The 25,939-nt window shown below is 36.8% G+C and overlaps 1 protein-coding gene across 5 annotated transcripts in view; it reads right to left on the reverse strand.

Moving 5' to 3' along the window:
* PSPC1 (paraspeckle component 1) overlaps window positions 1-25,939 on the reverse strand; it is a 93,550-nt gene that overhangs the window by 26,158 nt on the left and 41,453 nt on the right. The window contains exons 7-9 of one of the 5 annotated variants that reach the window (XM_074985109.1): window positions 20,436-20,493; window positions 16,284-16,453; window positions 3,279-10,793 (exon numbers count right to left, since the gene is read on the reverse strand). The exons of the other annotated variants lie outside the window; for them this stretch is intronic. Of the exons in view, the coding sequence (XP_074841210.1) occupies window positions 10,608-10,793; window positions 16,284-16,453; window positions 20,436-20,493 (414 nt within the window). The 3' untranslated portion in view covers window positions 3,279-10,607. Of the gene's footprint in view, window positions 1-3,278; window positions 10,794-16,283; window positions 16,454-20,435; window positions 20,494-25,939 lie in introns of those variants that run through there. 5 annotated transcript variants of the gene reach the window in all.

A 25,939-nucleotide genomic window follows, 5' to 3' on the forward strand; every position in this document is an offset into this window, starting at 1 on the left:
ATCAACTAATTGTACTAAAATTACATTAACACAAAAATGAGAACATATGAAAATCACACATCAGATGGACATCAAGCAACAGCAAACAAACATTGCAAACTTCAACAATATTCACAGCTCATGCCAATATGAGTTTAAATGTTATATGATTTTTCATTACTGTAAATTAAAATACTTAAATGTGAACACTTGCTAATATGGTCACTGTAATATATAAGTTGTTAGGTCATTGTAATTATCTTACAAATTAGATTTCTGATCTCTACATATTTACTTTGAAAAACGATAATCACATACTCCAACATTAAAACAAAAATACTATACTTTGCATTATTTGAAACAGCGCTAGTTATTCCAAACAGATTCAGATGCAGAATGGCTACAGATAATGCAATATATAGGTGACTGTAGTCTAAACTGCATCCAAAAGAAGACACAAAATTATTGCTTCATATACCTCAGTTGTCCTCTTGTAACTTTTTTCTGAAAAGACTTTTGCTTCATGTTGGCTAAAACTGTATCTTACCTGTTATATACTTAACCCCTAAGTGATTATGTGGATAGCATGTCAGACTAGATGATCTCAATGGTCCCGTATAGCCTGGAGTATATGGAACATTCCCTTGTAAACATTACTATATTTCTTACACAAAAAATTATTTCACATGAATTTTAGCATTTTTGACAAATAATATATTGCAAACGTATATCAAAGTTCTCATTTTTTCCCATAAGTAAAATAGATAAGCTTCAAACTAGAGCTACTACACAAGCAAATCCTGGCTGTGCTATTCATAGTTCAGTTAATTAACTCTTTGTGCCTCTAATTCTTGACCTCTACTGAGACAGATATTACCAGTACCACTTATGCTTTTTCTGTAATGTGTCCACCTGAAGATGAATCTACCAACTCACTTTTCATCCACTCGTTTCTAAACCATGTATTCTCCTGAGAGTACTGAAAAGGCACTTTATTTAAAACAGAGGATCACAGCAATGAATATTAATTTTCATAATTCCTACTGCACAATAGTTACCAAACTAAAAAGAGACTAACCCAGAAAGTTGCAATTACTCACAAAACATTTATTTACTGTGGTCACAGAGGGCACTTAGGCTATAGGTCTACACAGCACCAAAAGCTTGAATAAGCTATGCAAATTGCCTAGTTTATTTTGAGTAGATTTCAAAATTGGTTATTTTTGGCATGTGGTGCTGTCTCAATGGTGCCACATGCTGAAATAAAGCCCTGTTTTGAGGCATCCCTGTATTCCTCATGCAATGAGGTATACAGCAATGCCAGAATAGCATGCCCATTATCTCAAAAACTGTTTCAGAGACAATGGGCAAAACGCATCGACGCGGGCAGCTATTGCAGGGTACCACTGTGATACCACCATATCCCCAAATAGCGCCTGCCATTTAGACATAGCCTCACAGGAAAAAAGCTTCTTACTTATGACTGAAAATAGCTTTGTTACAATTTCAGTCAAACGAACGTTAGCAGTAACTATCAAGCAGCTCGGTCATGCTACCTAGGCTGATTCAAGAAATATTTAGATGCCCATATTGCTTAATAATTTCTAATTAACACACAAACATGTTTGCATGAAGTACATATACGAGCAGCTCGAGGCTACTTCTTTTTGAGACTGTATTGGAACTACATTTTGACAGCGAGGTAGCTGCTTACATAGAACTCATACCAATTTTATGCTACACAAATATTTATATAAGAAAGGGCATACTGGGTCAGACCAAAGGTCCATATAGCCCAGTATTCTGTCTTCTGATGGTGGTCAATGCCAGGTGCCCAAGCATGAATGAACAGAGCAAGTAATCATCAAGTGGATCCATTTCATCACCCTTTTCCAGATTCTGACAAAACAGAAGCTAGGGACACCATCTCTACCCATTCTGTCTAATAGCCATCAATGGACCTATCCTCCAAAATTTATCTTTCACTTTTAGGAACCCTGCAATAGTCTTGGCATTCCTCTGGCAAGGAGTTCCACAGGTTGACTGCAGAATGTGTGAAGTACTTCCTTTTGTTTGTTGGCCTATTAATTTTATTTGGAGACTCCTAGCTCTTGTGGGACAACAAGGCTCACCAGAAGCACAATTCCAGCCAGAGAGGTTTTTTTATTTTTATTTTTAACACTGTGAATTACTGAAGAAAAAGAGGAGGAAAGTAACATTATGGTGGAGGCAGATGCTGCTGCCAAGGGTGATTCTTTGCTATTTGAGATGTAAGTAAAATGTCTGACCTCTTTCAGATAAAACAAAATTTAAAAAATTGTGAAATTATATGGACTATTCAACCGTTATAATCCAAGACACCAATTAAAATATACAAAACATATCTTTTTCACCAAAAAAGTATTAATAATCACTAATCAAAGAATTAATGTAACCAGCATGGACACCAAGAAAATGAAGGGAACACGTATCGCAGAGAGCCAAAATGAGACAGGATAATTAGCCACAGAAATTATTTTATAATTAACATTCATGTTTCTTTTTAAAAGCTTCTATGGCTAAAACTATTGATAGCAAATTGTCCCTGCTTCCTAGGTTAATTGATAAATGTGTTTAGGTATACAGCATCTGAACCTTTACTTATCTTTAATTTGACTCTTTCAACCATCCTCACTTGAAATAATATTGTAGTTTCCCTTTTTAACCATCTGATTAGAAGTTATAGGTTTCTAAGGCCTGGGACATTTGCAGAGCCATGCCCCAAAACATCCCAGCTCTATTCAATATCCAGATTTAAAATTTGTTATTTGCCAAGTTATATTCTTATATCCAGTTCTGTTCACATTTTTCCAGCTATAGGTTCAGTAGGGACAGTCCCATACTCCATATCATTTTGACATCACAGGGAGAAGGCTCAAATTACATTTTTGTCACTCCTGTTATTCCGTAGGGTAGAAAGCATTTAGCCATGAAACTGTAATGTGTGTAAGAAATTTCATTATTTGTTTCCCAGCAAAATTCTTACGGGATACTTAATTGGTTTTAAGGACTCTGTACCAAGTACTTATTTTTCTTTTTCAGTATTTCCTGACAATGTACACAACGATTAACTTATTTTTAAATGTAACCAATTATTTTAGACACTAATCAGAAGAAGAACTCAAAACAGATTTTCTTTCCAGTACCCCTCACTTTATTCCCGCCCCACGCCTCCCAAACTTTCATGTATGCCAAACTTCAAAAAGTTTACGGAGGGATATTTGATGCAATACAAAATTAAACCACAGTCCTGGTTTATTTTCATTGTATGTTTATTTTTTACTTTTTGTACTTTACACACACAAATGTTTGTGCTTCTGTTGTTCTCAATGTATTTAACTTTTTTCATCATGGATAATAATATCCTCATACTCACTGCAATTTTGAAAAATTGAACATATATGCTCCACATTCGGAAAGGTAGCAGAAATAAGTACTCACAGTCAAAAAGTAATCAAATTCCACAACACGTACTATGCATGAACAGCCATACAGAGTCAGACCAATGTTCCATCTAACTCAGTATCCTGTCTTCTGATATTCACCAGATGTAAAAGAGTTAGATATGAAAGCCTTAAAATAATTAGACATCATTTAAAGTGTTTAGATCAATAAATTCACTATGCACCAGTGAAGAAAGTCAAAAATATCAATTAAGATATTGTGTGCGCATGAAATACCAAGATTGTGTTTGTTCTGGGTGCTGTAACCTCTAGCAGTAACATTTTGTTACAATTAATGGGACAGTACAAATGTGAGATTTTTACCCATGGCAACCAGCAGTTCAATGTTGCATGACAAAAGAAGAATCATTCTATAAAACATGAATATAAAAATGCTTTAAAATATAAAGTTTAAATCTGATTTTAACTTTTACTGAAGATAAAAGTACACTTCAGATGGAAAAGACCTATTAAATCTATTTTCTTGAAAATGCAGATGAAAGATGTATCTATATTAAAAAGTTGTTTCCATTTGTTCTGAGTAGATTCATAAGTATTTTATGACAAAATTCAAAATTCAGTTAATTGTATTTAATAAAGCTACAGTAGAAGTTTTACTAGTTAAAAGTTTGTCGTGGCTTGATTAATCATGGTAAAAGATGTGATACTTGGATGGTTACATAAATTAAATGAAACTCTGAAATTTATATAGTTGAAGTGACAGTTTTAAGATGTTTTATAGAAAAAACTGCTGAGAAACTTATGCTTTAATTCTTCATATCAGCACAATGCACTGGTGCGAAGACATGCCTGCTATTAACACAATTAAGAAAAGATTAAGGCTGGGTCTACACTAGAGTTTTGTCAAACAAAGGGGCCTTTGTTGACATAACTCAGGGAGCATCTACACACAAAGCATTCTGTCGACAGAGACTCGACAGAGCTCCACATTTGCCTCAACACTATTATGCCTCAAAAATTAGAGGCATAACAATCTATCCAGGGCTGTGTAGACTTCCAGGTGTCATGCAACCCTCTTTGCAGAGCTGCCATTCCACTTTCTGGCACCAGACGGCAGTGCAGTCTGGCAGTTCTCTGTCAACAGAGCAAGTTATGTGTAGATGCAATCTGCTAACAGAGGTTCTGTTGAGATTCCCCTGTCAACAGTAACTTCTGTCAACAAATGCTTGTAGTGTAGACATGGCCTAAAAGTCTACGATTTATGTTAAGAGGAATCAAGATTAAACATTCAATACATGTTACAGACAAAATCAAATACTGCACATTTCTTTATACAATTCTCTTTGCATGTATCATTTCACATGATTTTAATAAAAGTTATTTAATCTGAAAATAATGAAAAGTCTCTTGGGGAGACATTTGCTATAAAGGTAATATATTATAGTTAATAGCCCAGAAAAAACACAAGAAACTACTTCACTTTGAGAGTCAGAAACCTACTTCACAATGTTTAAAATGTAAAAACAGGATTTCAAAGGAATTTTCAATCATCTAGTGCACATATTAACATATACATTGTAGATTAGAATTGCATCAAAAAGCTGCTTTCCTACAAACTGCTCGTTGCATAAAATTGCCCATTCCCCATCACAAGCAAATCACAGTAGTATTATCATTTATTAACTCTAGCATTATATAGTAGGAGTCAAATGAGTACATCTCTTCTAAACAGTTGGATTATTTTTGCAAATATGGAGACTATGCCCTAATAATGGACTTCCTACTTTCTATCACACAAACTTACTGGTGTCTCTTTATAATTCCGGAGGTTAACTCCAGTTAAAATACAAGAAGTATTTCAGAAAATAGTACTCGACAAAAAACTGTAACTTGAAATCAACTGACTGGCCAGTTAGAATGGCCCAATTTTTTCAAGGCTGAAGACAATTAAGAAATAAAAATGACACTAGGTAGGGGCAACAGTGAAATATAAAGAAAAGTATCTCAGAGTATGGCTGTAGGAAAAGAGTATGAGTTATGTAATTATGTTGGTGAACTAAGTTATGTAAACTCTTCATATTTTGAAGTACCATTGAGGTTATTTGATCATATTACAAATCTTGTATTATGTTTCATGTATGTTCTTAGCACAATATTTTTATTAGTACAATATTAAACTGGTAAATAAAAAGTCTGCCATTTAGAAAGTCTGGTTTCAGTTTTTACTGCATCTCTAGGTCTGACAGGATCTCTTCTGTCTAAAACACTTAAATAGCAATAAACTACTAAGGTAGGATCATTCAAATCATCTGGACAAGTCTTCAAGATGCTCTTGTAAATATTTTCTTTTGTGATAAATTGAGTCTAGTGGATCTGATTCACAAAAATTATTTGCAAATAATTTTTATCCCCAGGAACAAGAAAGCTAAGTAGGTTGGTATCAAATAGTAAGGAACCCAAAAAATGAAATTCAAAGAATTGATGTGTTCACCACAGTCCCTCTAAGCCAACGTAACTGAGACTCAAACACGGCATCTGCAAGCCACACATTGTCATGCAGCAAGGCATGCAGCAGTGGAGAAAAATTATATAAACTACTGTTCTGCAATAAGAATAACTGACGTATTTCTTTCAAATCCTGTACATATGTACTGAGCCCTCTTCTGCATGGCTGCTATCTTTCCTTGTCTTCCAAAGCAGCAAATTAAATATCACTAAGTTTTCAGCACAACAGCACAGAGAATAGCTTTTGGTAACTCCAAAATGCAGAAATCTTTAAGGCTGTTGTATTCTGTCTAAAGAAAAGTGTGGTTGTTTCTCCCAAGTTCTGTGGCTTGTTTAAATAGAAAAGTTAATGCCATCTAAACCTCTGGAGAACAGTACAGGAAGATAAACTGACAAAAACTTAGCCATTTTGTGCAGCAATTTCAGGAACATCTTTCCGATTCCTCATGTATAACCAAAGAGCATTGCTGTAGACAATTTTTATGTGAATTTAATGAATTCTCATTTATTTTACAGAATAAACATCCATATTACCACTACAGGTTGAACCTGTAGTCCAGCACTCTCTCATCTGGCAATATCGGTAATCCAATATGCTTTTAGATAGCTGGACAACAACTTATCATAGGTATGACCAAGTTTCTTGTGGTCCCACTAAGTTTGTTTACAGTCATCAGTCTGGGATTTCAGTGTTCCCTGCTGTTACTTAGCCATAATTTACGCTAACTGTTATCTAAGAGCACATTAAGCAGTGGAAGTATTGGTAATGCTGCTAGACAACATTGACCTGTGATCCAGAAAATTCTCTATTCAATAGGATGTTCCATGGGTGCTGAACTAGAAAGATTCAACTTGTACTATTTATTGTTAATATTATTGTAGAGCCTAGACACCATAATCATGACACAGGACACCACTGCGTTGCAAAACTGCAGAACAAAATGACAGTCCCTGCCTCAAAAAGGTTACAATGTAAATATAAAACAAGATGATAGACAGGGCAATAAAAGGGAAGAATGAGATGATATGAAGCATGGCAGACAGCAGTAAACACACCAGCTGCCTTAGTCATCTCTACTTACCATTTTAAACAAATAGGACTCCCACTTAATATCTGGCCTTAGTTATATCTGTGTTCATTATTTTCCAACAGGACTACAGAAATTATATCTACTTAGGTATAAAGCAGTGAGCTTTCAGAAGATTCCAGCTGGCACAGAGCGTGGCAGCCTGTCTTAACAACCCAGGTACCACACCCACTTCAAACATGTATTCTACTCTTTGAAGTGGCTTCTCATAGAATAACGTGTCAAATTCACAAGCTATTTGATTTTTAAGACAGACAATGGCTTTGGTTCAATTTAACTAACAGATTACTTACGATCACTGCTGCTCCAGCACACCCACAGCTGATAACAGCACTACTTTTGCACTTCTTTGACCTAGCTTTTTGTAATGAAGAGGGTGCAAACAGTGTAACACCACGTATTTGGGATGTGTGAGCAGGAACCACACACACATACAATTTCTCCTGGCGGTAGAGGGAAAAAAAAAATCATAGATCCTTGTGACACTGCTTAACAGACTTCTGGAAGATGTTCAAATTCTATAATTACGATGGCCATACAATAACTTTAATAATGTATAAGGATTTGGCCAGGATGCTCAGAACAAAACTCTGTACAGAATAATGAAAATAAGCTTGGATTTTTATTAACTGATGAAGATCTCATTCTGATTATAAATGTAAACACACTGGAAAATATTTATCACTGGTCATATTAAATGTAAAAATAATATATTTCTTCATCTTTTGACAAAATGTGCCATCTTCAACTAAAGCTTCTTGAAAGGCTGAGATGAAGTTAATCTCCATCACTTGTCTGCATACTAGCATTGTCACAAATGTCATTTTCCAACAAGAATAGAGTGCCAGCAAGAAAAGCTTTTACACTTACAACAGAAGTAGTAACGTTTCACAGTTAACTTTAAGGATAATATGCTCAATAAATTGGGTGCAGTTTACTTTTATGAATGAATATTTTGTTTTGCAATCTGTAACATGCAACAAAAATATACTGAACTTTTAATCAAACAAATCATAGCAAATTGTAAGAAACTGATCCAAGTCTGTGCTGTTAGACAAAAGTAAAGCACCAGCCTAAGAGAAAAGATGTTGCCAATGGATTCAGTTATCGCTGTCAAAATGACATATAAATCTGGGGAGCAATATTCTTGATTTTTGCATCATATTTGTGACAGTTAATCTCGCTTAAGTAACTCAGTAACATGGTATGTAAAAAAAGTAATTTTCAACTCCCCACACTACTTCTAATCTTAAATCCTGTAACTCATTTATTTACAAATAAACTCAGCAAGATCACCACATCCCTATATTAAAAGTTTAACATGCCATACAGCCTTTGGGTCCAATTATGAGCAGCCTTAAATGCACAGCCCAGTCTATACACAGAAATTGCCCTGATTTATCTAAAATACATATTCAATGGAAAGTGTTTAACATAATCTGAGTCACACCATACCCATAAAACAGTGCAACTTCTGTGTAGACAAATCCTCATATAGTCAGTTCTACCTGTGCAACATGGGTATAAATCAAGGGTTGGCAACCAAAATAGCAAGAGCAGCCAATTTGTCTTAACTCAATAAAAAAAAAAAATCAGTAATTCAGAAGCTGCAACGCATATGAATATAAGACAGCTCTTAATAAATAACATCAAACCATAACTTTTGTTACTCCTCTTTTAAGAACATTGCACACAAAATGATTTGTAATGAGATACATGTTTACTGCAGGCCGTTCACAAACTTTTTACATATTCTATTTCCTCACTTTACATGTGCATGTTTTTACCACTTTCTTCCTGAATTCACATTTAATTAATTTTCTCTCTTAAAATGCGTGTTGCCCTTCAGAGAGGAACACCGCAAACTTCCTTTTCCTTTCCAAAATCAAGACTTTATTAGCAGCACAATCAAAACACAGATATGTCATATCCCAGAATGCACTGCACATATTAAAAGGGGAGTTATCCAATGTTTCATGATCACATATTATTTGCTATTTCAATATGGATTGTTCATCACTGGGATTTTAGAAGTTCACCATTCATCAAAAATAATCAGGAGGGATTTTTTCTTTTTTACTTTGCAATTATAGCATTGAGATGGGAGCCACAAAGAAGCCCTTAAAGAGCTGCATATGGCTCTGGAGACACAGGTTGAAGACGCCTGGTGTAAATGATCCCAAATTAAACTGGTGGCACTTTATACTTATCTTGCATAGCATAAGTGACAAAAAACTGCAACACAGCCAAAATTTAGATCCACTTGACTTTAGGGAGGATGAGATAATCTAATAGGTTGTTCAATCTCTTCTAACATTTACAGAAGCAGATTTACACAAAAACAAGTTGTTTCCCAATATTTCTGCCACACAGAACTGGCAAATCTCTCTTAGGAACTTGTTCTGGAAGCATGGGGTTTTAACTCTTACATATATAATTTTTATCCAGAATTTAATTAAATAATCAAACTGTAATTATTCATTTCATCATCTAGAATAATTAATACTTATATTCAGTTATTTCTAAATAAAACTACTTAATATTCCACTGTAGACAAATACTAGTGACTGCAATAATAAAACTGAATACATAAAGATGTTTTACACAGCTGAAACAAATACCAGAAAGTCACTGATAGTGTCTTCTCACAAGCCATTGGCAGAAGATTCTTATTTGCCATGTTGACCAGCTGCTAGAAGGGTAAACACTTGCCCAGTGTGTAACTTGGGAAAAGGCCTTAAACCAGTAAATAATGAACCAGTATCTGTTATGACAGGATACTATTCACTAATGCTCACCATATTTTGCAAGTGTTTATAAAACCTTATTTTGTACATAAAGCATTCTTAACACCATTTCTTGTGTTTTATGAATAAACAAGCACAAGTGAAGAATTACCTTCTGATAGAAATTATTTTCAAGGTTCAAAATATTTATTTGAAAAATTCAACACAGAACATATTTTGTTGACAAACCTATTGTTGCTATTTTCATACAAGATAGTGAGAAATAGGTTAGTAGTATGTTTTACAGATCATGAAGGGTTTATATAAAATGGGATACCATTCAAAATTTGCATTAGCTTCAAACACTTGTCATAACAAGTATTCATGATACGTATTGAAACTTGCAGGTCTACTTGCACACATTTGCAGCAGGCTAAGTATAGAATTTTCTTCACACTTAATGTGGGAATTCCTAAGTAATAAGATGAATGAAAAAGAAGCTGTTTACAGTTAAACTTAAAATTCCTCATCAGTATTTGTAATAACATTTCCAAAATCCTTTTAAGTAATTTGTTTTATATTTTATTGTGATCAAATAACTGCACAAGTTTTACAGCAAGGTCACACATTGATATTCTGAAGAAGTCACAAACACATTTGGCTTACATAATGATGCGCATCATTTCTGCTCTACACTACAAAGCCTAAGATGGAATACAAAAAAGTTTAGGAATTACAAAAGAAATTGTTTTAAAGACTACAATAACAATAAAACTGCTTTCCAGATAACAGCTAAAAATGATAAAGGCATACCACTGGATATTTGTACTGCATTTTCTAAACAACAAGGAATGAAAGAAAAAGTTTTAATATCTGCGACGTTTGTTAGGTCCTTCAAAGTTGCCCCCTGGATTTCCTCTACCAAAGCCACCAGGTCCACCACTCACGGCACCTACACCACTCATTGGCGGCTGAGGAGTTTCGGAGCCTGTTCTACTAACCATAGGTGAGCCCATCTGTGACGGGCCTCCTTGTGGGAATCTCTCATTATGCTAACAATGTACAATGAATATTAAGTCCATTTGGAATACACCAAATGTGAAATTATAATAAAAATGGCAAAACCCCAAGTGGTGTTGTCATGAAGTTCAGCAGATAGTCCAGCAGAATCAGGATCATACATAGAAGGAAGAAAGGAGCAATTACATTAGTTATTATTCAAAAAGGAGTGAAAATAAAAGCTTATTCAACGTTATGCTCCAACTTTGAAAAATTAAAACAAAAGTCCATTAAACAAATAAATACTAAAGAGCTGAGCTCCACTCAAATTGTATCAGCAAACACAACTGTAGAGTATATAATCTAAATTTGTACTCTAAAACGTGCCTCTCCACAAAGCCATATTTATTCTCCATGTTACAATATCCTTATTTTTAGCATAAAAGGAGGCAGGGATCAAACATTGTGTGTGACTCTTCCAATATTTCAATAGCTTATTCAGAAACTGAAGCATTCTTGAAGAAAACAATGAAATAGTGAGTTGTAGCTTCAGTGTTTCCAAAGATTAGTGACTCGAAGAATAAAAAGCTTCTCCCAGCAGAGAATATTACACATCTAAGGCTGCATCTACACTACAAGATAAATTTGACTTTATTAATATAAATTTTGTAATTCTGGAATTTGTAAGTTAAAATTTGACCATCCTCACCTCCCCATGGTGCTCCTCACAAAGTCGACTTATTGCTGCCACACTCAATTGGCAAACACTGACTGTTGCAATAGTGTTGTGGGAATCTATCCCATAGTTTCCTCATCCCCATAGTATTTAGGGGATGCTAGTTGGTCTTTGAGATCATCTTCCTACATAGCTTTTTCCTCATTCCCCTCTTGTAGTAAGCAAATGTCCATAGTTCCCATTGAAAGGAAGGAAAAGTAGGACATCCACAGTGATAGCAAAAAAGCTTATAGTAATCTCTTTCTTCTGAGCTGAATTCTCAATTGGCCATCCACTGAGTGCTCCCCTGCCTGTGATTGTATCCGATCCCTGAAAATAATACAGGGACCCTGACTGTATTCTCGAAATTAGAAGAAAGAGGATAGAAAAGTCTAGGAAAAAATGTTTTGGCTTCCCTCTTCATTACACAGACACTGACAACATGAGTGATGGCAATGAAATCTCTATGAAAAGCTTGAAGAAAGAAGCTATGAAAGTTTTTCAGAAGAGTTGCTGAAGGGAGTCTTTGGCTTTCCGGTGCACCATAAGGCTTCTATGAAATGAAAGTATTCTCAACTGGCCATCCACTAAGTGTTCCCCCTAACGTCATTGCATCTGATTTCTGAAAATAATACAGGGACCCCAAAAAACTTGAAGAAAGAGATGATAGGAAAGATTTTTGGAAGAGAGTTGCTGAGTGGGGAGTCTTTGGCTTTCCGGAGCACTGTAAGGCTTCTGTGCAAAGACAGTGTTCTCAACTGGCCATCCACTGAGTGTGCCTCCTCTTGTCATTGCACCCCATCCCTAAAAACAACAGAGAGGCCCGGACTGTATTCACAAAGTTAGAAGAAAGAGGACAGAAAAGTCTAGGAAAAAAGATTTTTGACTTTCCCCTTCACTATACAAATACTGCCAACATGGGTGAGAGCAGTGAAATACCATACACTGAACTTATAATGGAAACAAGAATCTCAACTAGCCCCACCTCCCCGCAAGTTTCTGAGGGGGACAAAGCATGAAGACAGATAGGAGATGTTAACAAAAAAAGATTTGTTAAGTGAAATATCAAACCAGCAGGTGTCTACAATGGACAGCAAACTCCTAAAAATATTTTTGGTGGAATGAAGGGGGGGCTGTCATCTGCAGCTGCAGAGGCCCTTGGAATGCTGAAGTAGTCGCCCTGACTACCTTAGCCACCCGGGGGGGGGGGTGAGATTTACCCCCTGGCGGCAGCAAGCCCCCAAGTATCTTAGCCCACAAGGGAGACTGCCCCCCAGTGGCAGCAAGCCCCCGAATATCTTTCCCACCCTTGGAGCCCTAAACACATGTAAGCTAAGACATGGTGCTGCCTGGCAGAATGGTCTGCACCGGACGCCAGGCACGTCCTTTTATAGGGTTGGGGGCAACCCATGTGATGTGAATGAGCACAGGAAAGACCCCAACTATGTGGCACCTGTGGGGGAGGAAAGAGGGGTCCTTACAAATGTAAACCACTGGGAAGTTTCTCGGTATCTTATGCAAGCACAACCCCCACAACAGCCTTGTTGCCATGTGGTGCAGTGGCTGGTACTAGACAGCACCAAAAAAAAAAAGTGTAGAGAGAGAACCATGAACTCCCTTGCAGGGTATATTCATAATGTGTAGATGCACTCGCGGTGCTAGTTGCAAAGACAGACAGACTTTTCTCAGACTCTCATACAAACATGAGCCCACAGCTACAGGCTTGCTGCTTCCGCTTTGAAATTCATGGTCTTCCTGTTACCTAATTCTGGCATACCTGGATAGCAGCATTGTGGGTTACACACAGGACACTTCTGGAGGCTAACAAATTCGATTTTAAGACACAACAAGAAGTCCTGTGGCACCTTGTAGACAGATATTTTGGAGCATAAGCTTTCATGGGCAAAGACCCGCTTCGTCAGATGTATGAGCGCTTACACACTGGCCTTTAATTGAACTGAATTCTAGCTTGACACTATGCCAGTCAGACAATGGCGATATTGTAATCTTGATACTAGTGCTCCCAAAACTGAGCTAACAGTATCTAAAGTGAAGACAGTCACATGGCAATATCAAGTTAACTGCCTTCAATTCGAATTTGTCTCGTAGTGTAGACGCAGCCTAAGTTTTTTCAGACAGATATAAATGTCGCCCATCTTGAAATAAATTCAGATTAGTGTTTTACTTAGCCTTCAACAGAATATTAAAAGTTAAATATAAATATAGAAGAAGAGGTATGTCGGTATCATAATCCTCCTTTAAAAGTCCCCTTTGTCCATTCTCATTTTTCTTGTAAACACCAAACACTTCATATTAGTCTTTTGAAGAGAACAAAAGGGATTAGCCAGCTAAGTTATTTTCACCATGTAACAAAAACCAAATGCCTGGACAGAGCCAAAAGAAGAATTACTAAAATTACAGAGCTAGATGAGCAAATTATCCACTTAATCTGCTCTTTAAACTTTCATTTCCTTCTAAATGTCAGCTGCTTTAATTCACAGTTTTAGGCTGGTCAAACTGACATATCGTTATATCCAGCAGTATTGAAATGTCAGTACTTGAAGTTAATATTTGTAGAAAAACAAGTATGGGTGTCATTTTTAAATACACTTAATAGCTTAGTGTCTTTTTCCACAACTGCCTTACGTTTCTGAACTTATGCAACTAAGGGAGTGTTCCAGAGGCAAGATGAGCAAGCAGAAATAAGAAAATTTCATTTTTTTTATAGTTTTGCTGGATCACTACACTAATTTATACCTTCTTTCTTTACTTTACTCTCTTTTTTAAGAAACCAGTTTGGAGACCCTGACTTCAGTGAGCTCAATGAAGCCAGAATTTTGGCAAATGAATGAAAAGCCGATTTAAATCACTGCAGTAGTTACCAGCAACAGTTTTTTTCCTTGATGACAGCATCTACTCTCTTCACTTGCCTTTAAGTTGATCTGTCTCAAGAAGAAGGAACTGAGCCATTTGAAAGAAATGGTATCACTACTGAAGGCAGAAGCACAGTAAGACAGGATCTTTAGGAACTATAGCTCAGGGTCCTGGTCCTAGGGGAGCCTCAAAAAATAAAGCTACTCAGTGGTCACCAATCCATCAACTAAGATTGATTGGTTGATTCTAGAACATCTGTCAGTAAACTGCAATCTCCAGGCCACTAAAAGTCCAGCAATGCAGAGAGGTTCAGGTAGGTTGCCTGCATGCGATGGCCCCATGATGCTTTCAGAACTGGCCAGCTGCTGGGCATGTCTCTGAGGCCCCTGGCCAGGAGGGAGGTGGCAGATCCATTTACTGCTCAGAAAGATACTCTGTCCCCTTCCTCCTTCCATGACTTATAGAGATGTGCCAGCAGCCAGCCACTTCTGGGAGCAGAATGAGAATTGCCTGGGATATACAAGGGCCCACACAAAAGCTAATAATAGTCTAGGCCCACAGTAAATTTAATCCCACCCTTACTGAGAGAACAAGCTGTTTCCTGTGAGCCCTGGTTCTAAAAAGTCCTGAAGGTGAAGGAATTCTATATTCTCACTAGAAAGTTTAGATTCAGTGCACATTTTGCACTAAGCTAAAAATGTGAGTCTGGTATCCAAGGTGCATGCATTCTTGTTTGCATCCACTTCTCCAAAACACCTGTTGTGACATTTGTACATTGTTTCCTCCAGATACTTTTCCTAAGGAGGCTCACAGAAGAAAAAAAACCTCAGCTACATTTTTCAGTGCTCCAGCAAACCTAGTATTGAATATTCGTAAACTGCTTGTTCTGCTCTCCACCAGAACATCTGTTCACAAATGCATTCACCCAGAAACACTGAAAATATGTAATATCAGGCAGTTATTAAAAATACATGGCTGTTTCTCTCCAAAAAAAGGTACTACGTGGGTTGATTGGCAAAGCCAAGATAACCATTCAAGTACAGGTCAGGAGCAATTCTGTTGTTCAGTAAGTAAATTTCAATTATCCAGACCAGGATTCTGATCACCCTGAACAATAGGACTTTTCCTGAACTGGTGCAGCAATTATCCCACATAATTTCTGCTGGCATAACTACGCTATAGTGATAAGCAATCACTGCCAAAACACTTAGGCGTGTTTTAGGCATTGCCCTTATAATAATGTGTTTTTTACACTAAAATAATTTTAAAAGTATTTACACAAAGTTATCTTCACACCATGTACACCTTTAATCACAACTATATTTGGAGTTATTTAAAAATAAATGTCATAACAGAGTAAAATCAAGAAACACGTTAGTTTCATAACTAACAGAATAAAGAATAGGTAACATAAGATACTGATTTATGTATATTTAACATATGCAGGATACATAATAAGAAAATTAAGCATTTTGCTAGATTAAATGTATTTTTTCATAAATTTTACATACACTTTTCTACTAAATGTGATAATTTTAGTCCAAGGTTCATTTAAAGTAAAAACTAGACAACTTCCTAGAACATTGGTCCACTGATAGACGCATTTCCATTTGAAGATAATCAGTTCTGTTTCAAAGGAAAATTCATTCTGGATTTTCAATATTCCTTGTTTATATCGTGAACAGATTTTAAAGTGAAAAGGTTCTCATTCTGCAAAAATAGGTAAATACTGTATATTCTTAAATTACGTATCAGTTGCCTTTAACAGACTCAAAATATAAAGATTTTTTTTTAAAAAAAGCTTTCTAAAATGTTCTCAGATAAGTACTGTCACTGGGTTAAAAATACGTGACACAATAAAGTCACTTTAGTGTGAAGTTAACTTTGGTGCAAAAGATGTGCCATGAGACATGACAATTATTCAAAGTAATTAAGTTTTATAATGATACATTACCACTGCTCCATTATCTGGCATCATTGGTGTTCCCATATTTGCAGCTCCTTCTGGTCCCAAGGCAGGACCAGGACCCATTGCAGGGCCAGGTAAAGTTCCTCTGTTGTTCATATTCATACCCATCATTGGAGGAGGACCTTGGCTACCAGCAGGTGCTGGGCTAAACGCATCTATGCAAAACAATCTATACTTAGAGCTGTCCTATCTGAATTTTACAAGTAACAAACAATTTGTAATATTTACAAAAGCAACTAGACAAAACTTCTATTATTTGAAATATAAAAGTTGCTTTTATTCTTTGAGACTGTACATTTATCTCAATCTCCTTTTAAACTGATAATTTTCAAGATATTGCTCAAATGTTTTTTAATCTACAAATTGCTTTCTGAAATAAAACATTTTCTTCCTTTAATTTGGGAATCTCAAGATATTCAACCAAATGTATTTCTGGTTTTGCACAAAAGTTTACTAAACGTACTCCTATTGCGTGAACATACACAATTACAATAGACGAGAAAAATCAATTTGCAAGTGGCCAATTTTTACATAACTTGGCCATTTAGGTTTCAAGCATCAGCAAAACGCAACACTCTACTTTATTCCATATTAAAGATCAATTGCAATACTGAATGCCTAGCTTCTCCATTTCTTTTTAAAATGTGATCTGTTAAAGAAACAGTGGAAAGTTAAGAAAAGGATTGTAAAGAGATTAATAGCTAATATTACAAACACTGATTCTGAAATTAAGCTCAATAAAGAAGGAAACAAAACAAATGGAATATTTAACACTAAACCATTCAAACTTTTGATCCATCGTTTAAACACTGAGGTAAGAAAGCAGAAGCAAAGAAACAGCAATCTAGAATAAAAATTCAGCTACCTTATCAGATTCATTTTTCAGTACCAACTAAACAGCAGTTAAAGTAAAATTAACTACACATTTGCAAGAATGCATTGTGAGGACAAAAATTTGGGTACGTAAATTAGACTTATGAGATACAATGTAAAGCAACAGTGTCCAACACGCTCCCTGTTAGCCACATGTGGCAAATGGGGCAACGGATTGCAGTAAACGTGGCTCAGGAGAGCTGCACATAGGGGTGCCCCTCCTGCCGCTCCGTGCACATGCCCCACCACATGGTCGGACAAATGTGTGGTGGCACAAGTGGTTCCTCCAGCCCCGGAGCAGCTGCACTCCAGGGTACCTCAAGAGGCATCAGTTGCAGCCATGTGTTGGGATGCATCGCACAGGGGTGGCTTTGGTAAGTAGTCTGGCTGGCGGGCAGATGCTATACTGGGGGGCAGGGGTGCTTGGCTGAGGAGGGCAGCACCCTGTCAGAAGGGGCTGGTGATCCCTGTCATCCCTTTTGGACACCAATGATGTAAAGAATATTCCAGAGAGAAGGGGAATAGAACAGTTTTTGTTCAGATGGACAATCCATCCTGTTTAGCCAAGTATATGTACCCATTTTCTTTTTCAATAAATAAAACAAAAATAATATGTTAAAGGTGAATCTATCCAGGGTTTTACACAACATGTCCATCACTACAGTATGTGAATACAATCCAAGAAGCAAACATGTTGGATTGACAAATACCTAGTGAAGTCCTTCTTATACTTCCTTAGATTACTACCTTTCATGTTAGAAAGAAATTAGAATACAGTAAAAGTCCAGTTATCCGGAATCTGGATAACCAGCACGTTGGGTTAACCAGTATGCCAAGGGTCTGGGGAACCAGCTTGCCTGGAGAGGACTGCAGACCAGAGCCAGATGCCCGTTTCCCTGGACAGGGGTGAATCAGGGCTGGGTGCCTGCTTGCCTGGATCAGGGTGAAGCAGGGCCAGGTGCTGGCCCAAGCTCAAATAACCAGCACATTTTACTATCTGGTATCCAGAAAATGCCAGATAATAATGCTTGTACCATAAATGCATAACTCTAAATAGGTCATTCAGGATCATTATATTGTTACAACTACAGATTTGTATGTGACACTATTACCACTGAGTGCTCATTATCATAGTGATCAACTAGTGAATCACTGCTCCCAAATATGTTATGTGCATAATTCTGACACTAGATGAGAGCTAAAAATCAGACTAATCCTGCCCTGGATATTAGTTCCACAGAAGAAAGGTTTTATAAAAGATCTGTGGTAGCAGAGTAAGTGTTACGGGACTTTCTGTGAGAAGATTTGGAAGAGGAGGAGGTAGTAGCCTTTAACTTAAAAAAAAAAACAAAAAACCTTGAACTCATCCCCATTCTGAAGGATTCTTCCTCCACATGAACTTTGGCAGCTGTCTCCCTGACAGATTACAGAAAAAAGCTGCATTAGAGGATGAGGAATAAGAAGGGTTTAAGGAGCTTCTCGCTCATACATTAACAAGATTTGTACATGAGATGGAGAGAGGCAGACATGTCCATCCGTAAGAAAAGTCTGCTCTGAGTATTCATCCTTGAGTCCTCAACTAACTCCTGCCACTCTGATACAAAAGAAAAGGCAGAGGGGTTAATACTACTGCTAAAGTCATAGCAGGCACACATGTAGACCTTTGGCAGCAGCAACAAACTGCCTATTAAGATGACAGTGCTCAGTGCTGGTATCACACCTAACTCAATAGGTAGACATACAATTAGGACTGTGATTTCAGCTCAAAGCATCATTATTATAGCACTATTAAAAAAACAGACAGCATTTTTTTACATTGGCCCACACTTGAGAGTGTATGAGCTACACCCTGGAAAGTTCTGTTTATCCATGTCAACCAGACTTCAAAGTGTAAGAAAAATCTCCTCATGTAACAGTCGCTCTCTTTATAAAAGTTAAATACCAAGTTTTAAACATCAAGCTATTGTTCTAATGAAAATAAATAAAATTATTCAGATTGGATTTTCTTTTTAATTTAGACTGATTTTTATCCTGAGCTATAACAAGCACCTAAAACAAGTCAAACCAAAAAAACTTGAGAGGGAACCAACTCTACTATGTGTGCAATTCATTCACTATAGATTCTCTTGTTTACAGTAATGATCAGCTGTTTTTCTAACATTATTTTAAAAATCCAAGCACTATTTAAAATATTTTAAAGCCATGGCATATAAGTTTACCAAAATGGCTCCAAAGTAAAGCAATATAATTATAAGTTACAACAACAAAGAAAAAATAAGGGCTCTGATGTTCAAAATTATTTATGGCAATGTTTACAAATTAGCAGCAGACAGACACCCAATAATGCATACCCTGGAGTTGCCAATAAAACATTCTGCACAACATTAAGACATTAACTGATTTTATTTAATATTACTTCTATAAGAAATTGAAGAATATTCTGTTTAACAAACAATCAGAATCCCTTTTAATTATATATTAAAGGATTTGAATATTAGATCCAGACTATTGGTCTTTTAGATGTGTCAGCACTGCTAGCTCATTTTTTTCCTGAGTTGTCTTTCTTGAATTTCTTGTTATTCATTTTATATTTTTAGCCTGAACATTCAGTTAATAAAATGAGGTTTGTAACAGTGATTGTGTCACAGTGAAATTGCCAGGCAATTTGCAGCTATTACTTGGGATAAAATTATGAAAAATTAGACCCCAAAAAGTATTCAACTTCTTGTTAAGAAACATAACACCAAGAATTGATCTAATAAAACTAAGAAAGAATGGAATTAATTTAAATCTGAAGAAGTGGGTCTGTCCCACGAAAGCTCATCAGCTAATCAATTATTTTGTTAGTCTTTAAAGGGCTACATGACTCCCGGTTTGTTTTATTCTAAATCTGTTTAAATAAATTCAGATACACTCAGGCACAGAATGCTTTTCCCCCTTCAAGACATATTATAAGCAACAGAAACTTTTTCATGATTTCTCAAACAACATTTTCCAGGATCGCATCTGCATTGTCTTTTCCTATTTTCCTACTTTGTAAAAAAATTTTTTTTCTACCCCCCACATATTAAAGTAATAAAATTCAAGTATAGTAAATAGGCACTGCAAGAATCAATTATTCAGAAACAAAATGAATGAGATTTTATATTACTGATCATCAAAATGTTTACTACTTCCAGCTCAGATAATACGAATGAGTAACATGTACAGTCCCAAAGAATTATAGTTTTGCATTACAGAAGCCTATTTGCTTCAGATCCCTACCTCCCATGTTTATTGCTCCACGAGGACCCATATCACCCATTCTCATTTCCTGTTCTCTCTGAAAGTAAACATAATTTTCATGGTCAACCTATCATTATTTTAACATTCCCGTCAACTACAAAAAAAGCACAATTATTAAGTTTTAATTTCTTTAGTCATATTTAGAAAACATACAATAAATACAATTAAATATATTCACCAATTTATATGAATTGGAATTATTGGGTAAAAAACCAAGACAGAAGGGCATAAGTTTTATTAAAAGTTTCCCTTAAGCCTAATAGAAATCTTATAGAGAAGTTTCATTAAATGGAAGCAAAAGTCTAATAATGCTAAAATCATTCTATTTTTGGACCATTGTTTTATGGTACGCTCTGAAAATAGTTGGCTGTATCATTAAAAAATTAAGTAAACTCTTCTTTGTAAATCAGGCTGTGAAGTATTCTTTACAGCCTGAGATTCACAATATACAAAACTAAAAATAGCACCAACAAAAAAGAAAACCTGTCTGAAAATACAGGAGTGGTGTCTATCACAGATCACTAGTACTCAAAATGACTTGCACATTGCCACATACACCTTGGGAATACAAAAAGTATTGAAAGACAAGCACACAAATATTTTAATATGAGACCCATCAACAAATTTAGAGAAGAAAACAAAATCCATCTGACAACCAATCCCCCACCCCATGAGGAAAGCACATTGTACATAAACATATATTCTGCATATGCATGACTCCTGAGAATTAGAGTTGTGCATACAACAGTAGGAAAAATGTACTTGATGAAAATACAGTAGGTCATCATTCATGGATGCACTTTATATTCTGAAAACCAGATCTCTTTATTAATAACGATTTGGAAGACTAACTAAGCACCAATTTTTTTTAAAAGTAATCTTGACAAAGGTTAAAGGCTCCATTATTCTAATATCAGAGAGCTGTTCGGTCTCCCACATATACAATGTGGACTTAAGTTTAAATGGTAATTAAGTCAACATATATTAGCTTCAAAATAATTTCAATTTCATAATACAGAGCTGCCTTCATACAACCTAATCATGATCTAGCTACCCAATAATGTGGAAGCTTTTAAAAGTTCCTGACTCAGATGCTTCAGTGCAGCAACCACCACTTAACAGTACAGGGCCACTATATCCAGATGTGAGAACTTGTTATATGTAAGGGGATGTTCTAGCTGAGGTCAAGACATCTGTAGTTCTGATTAACTTGAAAAGTGCAGGGTTTAGTTGGACAGGTCCTGTAAAATGGTCTGAGAAAGAGAATTTGGCAGTTTTTGATGAATCATGATTTAATGAGGTGAGGAAAAGTTAGGATGTTCATCACTACAAGCTCACTGGAGGACCAGTCAATAAGCTTTTGTCATAAGGGCAGGAGCTATTATCTTTCTCTGCTGTTCATAGCATCCATCTTCCAGCCTTTGTCCTGGATAACCCTATCACCAGGTTTAGAACCTCACAGCTCACCACACTGATGCTCTGCAATAACTGCTGCTTATCTTTAAAAAACAAAAGATGGAGTGAGGGGGGGAAGGGAAATTAGCTTCTCTACCCTGTTACAATTTTGTCAACCACTTACCCAAAGAAGCAGTTCCACACTGCTCTATTAATTTTCCTTACTACTAAACTATAAAGATCACCACACAGATCATGCCAACCCATCTCCTTTTGTCCCTAAAGGTAAAACTTAAGTCAGCACTATCCAAGTTAAATCCTGCATACAATCTGAGGCATTCCCAATTCCCATAGCACACCAGACCAGAATTCACAGCACCTGTTACTCCAGTGCACATAGCAAGTCTGATAAAAGTTGCTACACAGACCCACTATAGTTAAAAGTATGCAGCTGAACACAGAATACGGAGCTGCATTCAAAAATATGATATCCAAAAGAAATCAGTTTTTGGTGTTTGTTTTGTTTTGGGCTTTTTCATGACAGAGGCTTGTTTGGTATGGGAGTGGAGACAGCAAGTATTTATAGATTTTAATTTATGCTTTTTTTAAGAAAAAGAATCTTTTGTTCCCCAAACACACCAGCACTACTTTGGCTTGCTACTTAATACTGCACATCTTCAGTAAGGCAGTTAATACTAAGAGATTTCACTTCAGAGGGGTAAAGACATGGTTTACGATGGTATTTCAAGTAATTCCTTTTGTCCCCAAAACCCTGGTGAGTAAGACTGTGTCTCCGCTAGAGAATTTTGCTGACAGAAGGGGCCTTCTGTTGACATAACTAGGGAGTGTCTACACACACAAAGCATTCTGTCAACAGTCTCGACAGAACTCTGCATTTGTCTTGACAGTGTTATCCCTTGAAAATTCAAGGAATAATGCTTCTGTCAACAGAGCTCTGTCAACAGAAGTGCAGTGTAGACACTTCTGTCAACAGGGAGGGCTTCCAGTTCACCACGCAGCCGTTTGCAGAACTTCTGGTCATCCGTCCTACCAACAGAAAGCAGGGCAGTCTGGCTGGTCTCTGTCGACACAGCAGATTGCCCTGTCGATCGACTTTTGTGTGTAGATGCACTCTGTCGACAGAGTTTCTATCGAGAGACATGACTGTCGACAGATGCTTCTAGTGTAGACGTAGCCTAAGAGTATTCAGCTACTACTACTAGGTTTTAGTCAAAATTTCATTTCAGCTTTGTTGCTAACTTTTAAATGAGAGGTGATGTTTCAGGCTGCAAATCAAAGAGCATCAAAATATGCCTGAAAATTATCTTATATCCATTTGTTAGCTACCATTCCAATTAATCTATTCTTCCTTCTTTTCCAGTTGTGTCTGGTTATAAATCTAAACTTTGTGGTTAAATTTTAATTTTTATATTCTTCAGAACCAAGGCATTCTCCTTTTGTTCTCTGAGGTTCTCAAAAGAAAGACACACGCACACACACACACACCCCCAACCAAAAGGAGGCATTTAACTTCAGAAGACAAAAATCACTAAGTACTGTTAATCTTTGGCTTGACTGATTTAATTCCTAACAGCAATACTAGCCCTAAAAATATTTATTCAAAAATAAGACCATCTACTGAATTACACAGCAGCAGTCTGGGTATGGCCACGGGAGTCAATCCCACCCCACATAAATAGTGTCCAGGAATATTTTAGGGTAGTACACAAGCAGGACTAAGACAATCCTTTCCAGACCACTGGGCCCTTTTCTCACCCTGGATGCCTGTCCTTTCACTCAGCAGAAAATCAGCTCCAGACCCTGTAGCCACCACTCAGCTGGCTGGGTCTACACTTGGCCCAAACTCCAAAGGGGCATGTTAATCAGGGCTATGGGAGATAACTAATGAAGTGCTGCAGTGCGGTATCTTCAAAATTTTGGGGAGTAAGGGCACTTCAAAGAGCCCACAGCTACGTGCATGCCAGCACTTCGAGACACGACGAAGCTGCTGCAGGGGAGAATTAGCCTAATGAAGTGCTGTGTATTCACTGCAGCACTTCATTAGTAATCTCCCATCACCCTGATTAACATGCCCCCTTTGAAGCTGGGGGCAAGTGTAGACAAGCCCAGCTGTGTTTAGCAACCCAGAGACTGGCATGGGAAAGTGTGCACTCCTATGGAACCAGGGAACCATGGAACACCACAACTAAGAAGCCCATGGAAAGAGAAGGCTGAATCATGGGGATCATGTCAGGAACTATGTGTAGTTCACAGAATGAAAAATAGGGAGAGAAGCAAGGAATACAATTTGCTAAGCACAATTCTTCCAATAAACAAAGGGCCCGGAAGAATGTAGCAGCAAATGTTAGTTTATTCTTTCCCGCCTTTCTTGTGCAGCTAAGAAAATTATTTAAAACAAGATACAATGCAACTACAAACTCCCAGTGGCCCCTCTTCCTTGAAAAAATTGTTGCTTGATAACTTCTTTATGTGTTGGCAATTATAACAGTCCCAAGCCACCATAACAACAACATGAATCCAAAAGAGCAAGTTTTTCTTGAAGAATTTTTATTCTCATATTTCAACACTATAGAAGTTATATTGCATTCTTTGCATTCAAAATTTCTGTACCTTTATTCTTTTTGCATTTGCATGTACCAAATGTGTACCCTACTTGCAGCTTGCCATTTTTCTCCATTATTTTACACACACACACACACACACACACACACACACACACAAAAGAGAAAGGGACCTGAGCTAACACAAATGATCTTTAAAAATATACACATTTTTAAAAATAAAAATATTAATAGAATATAATGAAGTCCACTGCTATAAAAATTCATGAAATTAAGAGGTCTGGGGAAGTTTGTTGAGGAATGGAAGCATTTCCATCATCATTAGATGTCTTTTCTTCTTCTGTATTAAAAAAGCATTGGAATGCAAAAAGAGATATAAAGCAAAAACAAGGTAATCACTGCTTTCTTCCTCTAGGTCCGTTTCTACACAGGCCACACTAACACACGGAGCGAAAGATGCTAATGAGGCATGGATGCAAATTCCCCATGCCTCCTTAGCATAACGTCACATGATTTGGAGTCCGGACGACCATTCTTCCGGACTCCAAAACACCGTGTAGAAGAGTGGCCCAGGGAGAGGGGCTTCCGCAAACCCCTTCTTCCCAAAATTTTTTGGAAAGAAGGGGCCTCTGGAAGGAGGACTTCCTTCCAGAAGCCCCTCCCCCCGGGGCCACGCTTCTACGTGGCATTTTGGAGACTGGAAGAACAGTCTTCCGGACTCCAAGTCACGTGACATTATGCCAATGAGGTACAGAGAATTTGCATCTGTGCCTCATTAGCATCTTTCACTCCGTGTATTGGCATGCCACTTCCAAAGGAAGTGGCCCGTGTAGAAACAGCCAAGGAAATTTGCCTTCCAATTTCAGTAGCTTAAGTACACAAAAAATCCAAGTCCACATATGCTACAGTATTAACTGTAATAAAGTTTTAAATAGAGATCTATTTGAAATAGAATATTTAACTGAATAATGGCAGAATACAGCAATGTAATATTTACATTGGGTTTATATCAAAGGCAAACTCCCATCAGCACCCTGTGGCAAGGAATGCAAATCTTGCTTCATGTAAGATCCAACACTCACCTTTACAGCTGAGATCAGTGATTACAAGAGCAGCATAATGAAAAGTAGGAAAACAAAAAGAAACACTGCAATTCTGGTCCCAGAACACTTCCTATGAAGTCACTTTGAATGTTATTCATTAAATACCAAGCTTTTAAAAAGAAAAAAAAACACCACACACACAAAAAATACAAATAGAGTTATCAAAATACAGTCCATTTTAATTGTGCAGGTGAAACAAAACTCATGTAACATCGTATATTTTTCACTGTAAGGATATCTGATTGTTTAAATAGGCACAGGATTCATTCCACAACAGGTTATCTTGATTATGACTGATGAGCATTTTTATATATCCCACAAAGTTTAAAAGAAAGACTTGAGAAAAATCTGTCAATATTCCATTATAAGCCTAAATACAGTACTTTGTACAATAGCACATACT

This window comes from Carettochelys insculpta, chromosome 1 (assembly GCF_033958435.1).
Source record: "Carettochelys insculpta isolate YL-2023 chromosome 1, ASM3395843v1, whole genome shotgun sequence".
NCBI classification, from domain to species: domain Eukaryota; kingdom Metazoa; phylum Chordata; order Testudines; family Carettochelyidae; genus Carettochelys; species Carettochelys insculpta.